We start from the raw sequence: 10321 nt of genomic DNA, 5'->3' as shown, positions 1-10321 counted from the left end.
TTAGTACCGACGAATACACGTAGGCATTTGGGTTACATTTTAGAATTATGTTGGAGGATAATCTCTAATGCCAGCGCACAGTGAGCAATTGTCCTTGCCATGCGCTTCGGCCTGCTAGAGTGTTTAGGAACGCAGCACATAGTCGTTTTGTTTTGACTGCGCTGTCTGACCTCTAACCCAGAGCGGTAGGTCCCATCAGTAAGCACTTTGATACGAGACGCCGAAACAAAGGAGCATGCTGCCTCCGTCAGTACCCCTCGCCCCAGAGCGGAGACTGCAACTGAGGGCAACGCGTGTGTGCGCAACTGGAAAACACGGGCGAACTTATCAAACATCACCGGAGGTCACATAGGCCTCTAGAGCAAGTCTTTCACTCTCCCAAGTTCGACCGCATGCCTGGCCCTAGTCGAGTAGCGAGCACTTGTATATGACTAACAAATAAGGGACGGTTCATGCTCAATGCATAAGGTACCAGGAACCTGATTTTCAGAGACGATTAAGCACATGAAACATTGGCGGCAGATCACAGTGATATATAAAGTTCATACAATTGTCTTAGTTCCATCCATTTAGTTGCAATTTCTGCCAATAATGTCTGTACGATTTGTGGTGGTGTGTTCTGACCTGCCGTAGGCCCTGACAAAACCATGTGCAATTAAATCTCGCAAATGCCGAAAACAGCTTTAAAACATGTGTATGTGGGAAAATATCCTAAGTGATAGTTGTTGGATGCATGGCAGCAACATACAATACGAATTTTAATTCGTTCCATAAGAGACAGTTGACACAGGCCTTGTTCCTATTTGACACATTTGTTGAAACAAAAAACAAATAATTTCTTTTTAACTCCTGAGCAAGATAGAATCGTCTTTGTTTATTTTTAGCAATTGAAGTTGATAAAAAATATAAAAATTGCACGACGCCTGAGCGTGAACTTAAGTGAGCTTGTTAGAAAAAAATAAGTGTAAGATACATGAAGGTGTGTGTATGTGTATGTGTGTGTGTGTGTGTGTGTGTGTGTGTGTGTGTGTGTGTGTGTTGTCTATGATTGGTCAGCAGGTTACCAGGTTACCCACGTTTCCTGGACTAGAATAATTGGTTCAAACTCATATTAATTGCACACATTTCAGACTTGGCTAGAATTGACATCTACTTTGACAAGCGTCTACTTTCTCATTTCTCAAGTAATGTCTTTGCCGGTCTACTCTATTGCTCTTCAGTTGCAACTTCAGTGTAGGAATTATATTTTAAAGAAAAATCAAAATAGAGAAGTAGACAAAGTGGTTTCATCCCTTTCAAAATGTTTCCCTAAACAACAGACAACTAGTTATTACAGGTACACAATACTGCCTCTTACAGGTCAATAGCATTAACTTTCCATGGCTAATTATGTGGTTGCTATTCTCCCCAATGGCAAGCTTTAAAGTCATTTACGCAATGAAAAGATCAAAAGGGATAATAATAAGAAATAGCTATTTGACATTACCATTGCTTACGCATGCCGTGTAAGAGACTTAGCCTATGCTATAATTTAAACCCGAGACAAATTGACGATGATAGTGGATATTTTGACAACATTGCATAATATTTTTAATAGTCATTATTAAGTTTTTTCTGCTATTCAACTAATTGGCGTCCCAAGCCTAATTTGCGTTCTGGTTTTATGCAACGTCTATTAAATAAACAAGTAGAACTGTCTCGCAGCATGACTTTTGTTCATTTTAAAACACTGCTTTCTTATTTTTCGCACTACAGAATTAGGCCTACAACGTCCTGAATTTGGTAAGTGTTGCCCAGTCTTAAAAGCCAAACACGGAATGCCATAAACAATATCCCAGATATCTATAATAGTAATTAAATTGAAGAAAATGAATCCATGGCACATTCTACATTTTATTTCAGACTACATTTTCTCTGAACATATTAAAATCTTTGGCTTGAAGCGTTTCAGATTACGCAATCTGTGGAACTGTGAGATTGGGTGGGGACTTGGGTAGGAAAGATAGGCTATCACAAAAAAAAGTCTAGTGAGGAAGACATTTACTGAAACAATGAGCAACAACAAGGGGAAGGGGGAAACAAACAAAAAGATAAAAATCTCCAGCAAGAAGGGATCGAGACCCTTACCTGAAATTAAATATATACAACATCATATTGGTTGGTTATATATAAATCTTAGTAATGTTCGTATTTTATATACTTTTGTCCATATATTGTACGATAGACAAATCTTTTTTTTTCTTTTTTTTTCTTTAAATAGCATCTGTCCGACTCCGTTTGCATGTTTCCTCAATTCTTCATTTAAAAATCCAATCTTGTGGGTCTAGCGTACACAAAAGAGGCCTTATTACTCGCTATCATCCTTGTCCTCTTGGACCGTGGTCGTGGAATGGTTGTACAGTCCCTGCGCCATCAGTTGGAGGGCTAGGCCGTTCTTGTAGCCGGTGGCCTTTTTTATTTTCGCCCTCTTGTTTTGGAACCAGATTTTGATTTGCGACTCATTGAGATTCAGTTCTTGGGCCAGTGACTGTCTCCGTTGCTCAGTTATATAGCGATTAGCCTGAAACTCGGCTTTAAGTCTCTGCAGCTGTTCGGCAGTAAAGGCGGTTCTGGGTCGCTTGTCTTCCTTCTCGTTTTTCTTCTTTTTCAATTTTCGCGTCCTTGGGCCTAGTGTAGAAACAACAATAAGACGAAGACATAAATATCAGAGAGCCCTACACACCAGCATAATAAGTAAATAGCTAGACGACAGACTGTTGGACTATTGATGGCTGTCATTAGCCTGCGTCGCTTTTGAATCAAAGGTAGTGAGTGTATTACAATTATTGTATTATATGCTAGGCAGTTTGTGGACTAGAGAATATAGCCTAGTAATAGACCAACGCGGATGATATCTTAAAATGGAGTCGGCCATATTTCCTTTATTCGTATCCTCAACCTTGAGTCAATTTGCAGTTAAACTGTGAATTAATTTAACATTATCTCTTGTGCAACTGAATCAGTGTTGGTTTATGTTTCTTTCATAAAAGGCTAAGGCATATTACAAGATTGCTAACACTGACCTGCACATTTCATTTCTTGCCAAGATATTTTTCAAATATTCACATACAACTTTTCATGACTGCAACAAGCAAGTCTCAGTTCAAACATGTTTAGAAATAAACCAAAAAAAAAAAAACTAGCGCACTGTCATATAGACATAAGCATCTTAAACGTTCTCCAACAAGTTGAAATCAAAGCCCGATATCCACAAAGCGTTGTATCTAAACATTACGCTGCATATAGTGGTGTTCAACTTGTTATCACCTTAGTGTTGTTAAATTATATTATAAAATTGTTACAAGTGCACTAAACTACACTGCGGATTTATACACGTCTGGCTTACAACAAAGGATAACAACAACGCCATATCAAAACAGACGATGCGTAACATTCTACATTATGCGAGGCATTATCTCTTGCATTTTTTCAATGGCAGAATAAGGCCACAATTCGATAAAGATGCCGCTTCCTGCGTCAAAAGCTTACATGGCCTTTATATCTGTTTATTACTTGTGTCCTTTGAATATATCTTGCATGGTAAAAAAAATAGTCACTTTCTAACCTTGAACTCTTACGCTAGCATCTCCGACTTGGCTTATGTAGACGATTTGAACTGAGGCTTAATTGTATTTGTCACACAGAACCTTTAGGTCAAGTGCAGTAAAACTGAAAGCTATTTGGCTATTTGGTTACACAGGGGTATATTATAGCCATAACGACAGCAGACCTGTCTAGAGGCCAATTGCGTAAAATTGGTATTACACTGCCATTTTGTATAAAGCTATTAGATGTATGATATCTGTGCTCCTGGATAACCCTATAACCAATAGTGTAAGTGGCATCAAATAATTTATTTAGGCATGTAAAAATAATCTCAATTTAATATTGCTGACAGAGTCACTGACTGTTTTCATAAAGTATATGGGACATTTTAAAATCTGAATTAAAACATATCGTTTGAAATGAACTTTTCTTGACTTTTCTTTCAATGTGTAGACTAAACTAAATAAGATACTCTTGTAGTAATAGTGTATACAAGATGCTATAACGACAGATAGGCTACGACAATTTATATTCTGAACACACACTGCGAATTAATATGGCCGAATCGTGCGCACAGGACACAGGCAACTGATTATGGCCTTATTTCAGGCTCATCTCAAAACACCACAACGCTGCCCTATGAAAATCGAACAGCTGATGATTTGTCCAAGTTCAGGGGCTGATAGCTCAATCAGTCAGTCTATCAGTCTGATCAATCAATGCATCTTTTCTGACTGTTGTCAGACTCGCAACGTTCGCTTGCCATGAACAATAACAAAAACGGGCAAGATATTAATAGTGGGACCTACTACTTTTCTAACTAGGCCTATAGGCCCTAGACGATATTACAGTCATCTAAAGTTTTCAAAACACACTACTATAAATGTTTAAAATAGGAAATTCTTTTACATTATTTCAAAAAGCTTTCAAGGTTTCACTACAATGGATTTCTCTTGTAATTCAGCATAGCCTACCGTTAGAGGCCTACCATTACTAGTTTCTTATCAATCTTAACATTATAAGTTCCACAAGTTACCTACCTGTGTTTATAGTCCGTTTTAACGCTTTGATCATTTAATGTTTTAGGATTAGCCTATATATTAATACTATGTTTACAGAAACTACTTTTGTATTACACATCCTGAACATCACTCAAAGACTTTCTTTCTTTCTAGTGCTAGTTTTTTTTTATATACACAACTATATTTCCATGTCATATGGCAGATAACTTTTTGTGTGTAAGACGAAAAGCAATGTTTTCCCTAAAAAAGAACTGCATAATTGTGCCTAAAATGTGGTCTAAATTTGCGGCCTGTGGCAGTATTACTCTCGGAAAGGTTCATGGCTGGCATCCTTGTCTCACAATGCGTGTCAGTCAAACTGATCCTATAATTACTACTCTTATTTTTTTAATCTCTGAAGTGATGTTTATGGATTAATTGTTTTAATTGTGGTCGCAATGTATCACTCTCCTCCCTCTCTCTATACCTATCTGCCTGTGTGTGTGTGTGTGTGTGTGTGTGTGTGTGTGTGTGTGTGTGTGTGTGTGAGAGAGAGAGAGAAAGAGCGCGTGTAATTGCGTTGCGGTAACTAGTGCTTCTTTGACAGCAGGCACTGAGTAGGCTACTCGGCGCAAGCTTTTCTTTTAGCCTATTTCAACATTTGGTTCGAAAAGACCCAGCGTTTCATGAACAAGAACTTATAGTGCCTTACCAGATGACGGTCTGTCTGAATATCGTGTACAATACACCCATGCAGGCCACAGCAATGGCTGGCTTTCTTTGGTGGCCGCGGCGCCTCCATTACTCGCATTCACTGACGTTGGGTTTTCTCCGAATCTCTGCGTACTAGTTCCATTGGCCTCGACTGACTTTGATGACGACGTCTGCTTCGAAGTCGGCGACGAAGATGAAGAGGACGATGAAGAAGAAGTACTGTCGCTACTGCAGTTCGAATCCTGACAGAGGCTGCTGGCGTGCGATGGCCTTATGACCAACGGGTTGACGTTCTCTCTGCCCGAAGTCTGCGCCCGCTCACGGTTTCCAAGCTCCTTCTTGCAGCCGAAGTCCGGCCGCAGGATATTGTCAATAAAAAAGTTTGTGGTTCTGTGTACTTGCTGCGCAGCCTGGTGAGGCAAAATCGGTGGAGACGGTAGATTTGGCGAGAGAGAAACACTCTCACCCTCGGTCGAATCACGACTGTTTTGATCCTTTTGCTCTTCCATTGCTAGAATAAAAAGATTTCGGCAGGACCGTTGCCTACTCTCCACGCCAGATTCCACTTGTTGCTCGGTACCGTATCCAAATATCAACGACGATGTGATTATTGTCTATGTTATGTCAGTGGAAGGTATGTGAAATACCTTAACTGAATTAGACAATCACACCATCGGAATGCTTCCTGTGGCCGCAGCGTTCCAATTGTCAAAATAAGCCCGCTACACACTAGTGACAGTACATTGCGCGATGCTTCCTTGTCCCTGCCTTGCTCTCACGTATGTCAGCCCGAGCTTTCCAAACTCTCCCTAAAATCGCCTTGCCTTCCACAGACTTTTTTTTACATCTACCGGAAGCACGTGAGCTCACACACACGTGCAATGGGCCAATCCAACGAGGAGATCCTCACTGACACAAGTGACGGCATCCAATCGGCTTTTACGATCCTCCACAAATAAATAATAAACGGGCTTTAGAAACCAAACAAGCGATCACATCAGTGCCCTCTCCATCCATACAACAGCTTTTTGCAGGTTTTGCGCTAACTAAAAGGTGGCAAACCAACAGAGAAACCCTGCAAAGCATTTCCAGTAGCGCAATAGCCAATGTTCCATATTATTGACCATACAGGCCTAATTTATCGAGTTTAAAAGACAATAATGCAAAAGGTTAAAGCATTAGGATCAAGACTTTGAAGGGTAATGGTTGTATGGCTGACAGCGGTAAACAAATTGTGAAACAATGATTTGCGATTATTATTGGAGCTTACAATAAAGCGTAAAAGTCGGTCAACTCCACTTCCACTTGTGTAGCAATAATACTAATCATAATAATCATAATAATACGTAACATCTCACATCACATTATTATTATAATTATCAGCATCATATTGTTGTTATTGTTGAAGTAGCCTACCCTGTTATTCTGGAGATGTAATTAAGCTCATTACAAGCTAGACACAGCATTCATACACCAAGGGATACCCCTGCGAGAATAACTTCAAAGAAAGCAAGCAGATCCTTAGTAGTGAACATACATTATTCCGGTATCAGGTGGTATGGTGGGAAAGTAGGATACGTGGATTAAAAATCGAGAAATCCCATAAAACCTACAAAAAAAGTTATGAGCTGCATGTTGTGTGCTCTGTAGATAACATATTTGTTGTTATTACAGCTCTTCTGTTGAGAGGGAAGACATCGCCGTTTATTTGTTCATTGAAATGTCTAGCATGATATCGGATACCTCTGCTCTATATTAGCCTACAAAATGTATTCAAGTTATGCCCAGGTGACGAATAAATTAATGAATGATTTTATTTTACTCATGGATACAAGGATTAAATTGACATTAGTGAAAGTTACTTTTGTACATTTTTTTCTTCTGCAGGTTGAAAGTGGGTTGAATAAAACGATAATGGTTGCGTTATTGATTATTCATTAGTAATATAGCTGTACTGGACTAAGAAATGTAGCAGAAACCATAGTCATCTCAGACAGATAAATGCATACAGTTGCCTACATCGGCTACATACAGAGAATCGGTTTGTGATGGAGAGAGAGCGAGCGAGAGAGAGGGAGAGAGACGGAGAGAGAGAGAGGCAGAATCAATTACACTCCTCTCAGCCTAAGTCTAAGCAGTTTAAAATGACAGATGTGGCAAAACCAATATTACCTAGGCTACACATAACCACACAGTGTAGGTTCGGGCGCAGTCTCCTAGATCATGAAGTAACTTTGCCTTGCTCTTATCGCACGCAGCTTTGGAGGAATAGATCGGAGCAGACACATAAACAATCACAATTAGTTATGAAATAGGGCACTGTGCTCGAAACCGTGTAATATTTATTCTCATATAGCATGTTATAGGATTGAAATCTTTATTCCCCCAAAAGCTGGAGTGGGTACTTAATTAAATTCTAATTAGGACACTATCAATATGCTATTTAGCCAAGTAGCCATTGTGAAGTGCCGTCCTTTTAAGGCGGCAAATGAGGACTCCGGCTCTTATCTTGCCTCCAAGAGACGCCTTGAGAGGGGCTGCAAAAGATAATTTATAGCTTTTAATTACTCTTCATTCCGCCTGATCAGCTTGGCGTTCATCACAGGAGAGTGAATAAAACCCAGTCAAAAGCACTGTCACTATCCCCTGGCAAGACGCTTAATCAAAGCGAGCAGAGCTATATTACACGCAGCTCGAAGCGCCACGTAATTTCTAAGGTGCTGATAAAGGCCACTGAATAATGCGGGAGTCATCGGAGACACCATTTACAGAAATGACTTTATTGACGGCTTAACGTTGGTAATTCATTTTACCTTTCATGTATTGGACCTGGATTTGTTACAGTAATGGGATGATAAATGGGGCGACGGCCCGTGGCCCGTATTATTGAATATAACACTCACACCCTTCGCTAAATGTCCTCAGGATCACTTAGAAATCAATGTTGTAACTATTTTAATTCCATTATGGCCCCTGCTTGAAATATCGTCAATTTTCCCTCCGTGAAAACAGCTCTGCCAGATGGTGAGGAATCACAGTTTGTAAGAAATGTGTAATTGCAAAAGAGGCTAGTAGATGCTGTTTGCTTTGTGCTGCCGTTTCACTTGATCATGTCGGAAGAATCCGGGCTGTGAACGTATCGTCTAGTTTAGTGCTGAATAGGCCATTTGACTGGGAACACATGGGGCAAAATATACATGGTGAAACGAAGTCGCCTCTGTAGCAATTGCTTCAGAGGATGTTGGACGTTTTTGCAAAGGGCTTAAGGTGCCGTGTGTGTTCAAATGTAGCCTATGTTTGATTATGCTGAAGGTAGATAAGATCATGACCTTGTATAGGGACAGAAGTTGTTTCAACTCAATGCAGCAATTCCTCAAATAACCAATAGGCACATGTTTGTTCGAATTGAATGCGAATGGGATTTCTCAGAAAATACCCAGTTACAATTATGGGGCTGTAAGGTCATATTATATCCCCCCCACCCTGCCGCACACGCGTCCCTGAACAGTGAAGGAGAGCCTTGCGTAAAGCTCGTCGATGTACCTGCCCCTTGCCATTTCAATTACTGTAGAGGACATTTGGGTTTATTTGAATATCAGCGGTAGTGTCGGCTATAGTATTGTCAAATTGAAATTGCCTTGTGTTTTGATAGGCTGAAGAGATGGGGAGTAACGCAAGGGTAGACGAGCAGTCAAGAAAATATGTGACCTGGACGCTCTCTCTTTGTTTCTCAAGGTGTTTTTTGTGGACAGACCTATGAATTAATAACTGAGTTGATTAACTTATTTTCTTTTTTCTCTATTCAACTGGACAGAGAGTGCAGGTGGACCACGCTTAAGCGTAACGCTTAAGCTGGCCACAGGCGAAGACCCTGAGAATAAGTGTAGTATCAGGTGAAATGGCATACATCGCTCTTTGTCTAAAACATCAGCCTGCATAACAAAGTGCGCCGCGATGCTTCAACAAATACACAAAGTTACAATCGAATACATTTCACCTGGAGCAACTTTTATAGTTACCACCCCTCATTCGTAGTTTGTGAATACAGTATGCATGACAGAATACAACTTGCCATAGTTTTCACATATAGCATTTTTCATCTGCAAAACAAAGAAAAACATTTGGACTGTTTTTGTGTTTTCCGCCAGACGAATGTTAAACTTGGTGAATGATTAATTGATGTTAATTCCTATTATAAAGTAAGATAATTAAACTTTTACACAACATTGGACAATATTATATGATCATATATTTTACATTATATTTATATAAAAAAGTAGCATATAGTCTTTATAAACGAAAAATAATGCCAGAATCAAACATTTATTTATTTATTTATTTTAAATGCTGTTATGAACAATATATTCGCTGTAAAGAATAGTGAAAGTGTATAGTGTTTTCTACTCGTTCGGAAGGTAGGGTAGGATATACTATAGGCTATATCACTGGATACCTTACTTCATAGCCTACAGTGGCGAGATTATCTCTTATGGACATAGATGGCCATCGTATTCCATAGCATGAAATTTATTTAAGCTTTACTTCGTAAAGTATTTAATAACTAAAAGGCGAAATGCAATATTGGCTTCGCCACCATACTTACCATTTGGCATCCTATCCACTTGTTTGCAAACAAGTCGCGGGGAAGACCGATTTTAAAGATATAGTTGTCCGTTGAAGTCATATGGATTGGTAGAATGAAACGACATATAGAAGATTTGACATCGTCTTAATGTTTTGGAATTATGCTGCATCCCAGTGGCCGCGTTGGGAACTTGGCCGTCTAATGCAGAAATACATAAAATTCAAGTCACGTTCAAATCCATTTAAAGGGTTTCCTCCTCAAATTGTCATGCAAAAGACGCGTGGGGTCTTCCTGGAAAGAAGGAAAATGGAAAATACAGACGGAAACCGAAAAGTTCACTGAACGCTGAAAGTTCAACGGTGAAACACATTTTAAAGTTAAATGAATTTTCGTTAACATGTTTACATCTAAATATTTCTTAATCAACTCAGATGGA

General features: G+C 39.5%; 1 protein-coding gene across 2 annotated transcripts; it reads right to left on the bottom strand.

Annotated features, from left to right (window-relative positions):
- Positions 1-1880: 1880 nt before the first annotated feature.
- On the bottom strand, positions 1881-6085 carry en1a (engrailed homeobox 1a). Of its 2 annotated transcripts, none has more exons than XM_042080766.1 (2): positions 5299-6085; positions 1881-2679 (listed from the first exon to the last, which is right to left on the bottom strand). In XM_042080766.1, exons 1-2 carry the CDS (start codon positions 5807-5809, stop codon positions 2348-2350), a joined length of 843 nt encoding a protein of 280 aa, XP_041936700.1. In that variant the 5' UTR covers positions 5810-6085; the 3' UTR covers positions 1881-2347. The 2 variants fall into 2 exon arrangements, with proteins under 2 accessions (XP_041936700.1, XP_041936701.1); XM_042080767.1 differs by having other exon boundaries at positions 1881-2667.
- Between the last annotated feature and the right edge of the window lie 4236 nt (positions 6086-10321).

This window comes from Alosa sapidissima, chromosome 23 (genome assembly GCF_018492685.1).
Source record: "Alosa sapidissima isolate fAloSap1 chromosome 23, fAloSap1.pri, whole genome shotgun sequence".
Lineage (NCBI taxonomy): Eukaryota > Metazoa > Chordata > Actinopteri > Clupeiformes > Clupeidae > Alosa > Alosa sapidissima.
The sequence above is the reverse complement of the archived record's forward strand: the minus strand, read 5'-3'. Positions and strand labels throughout refer to the sequence as shown.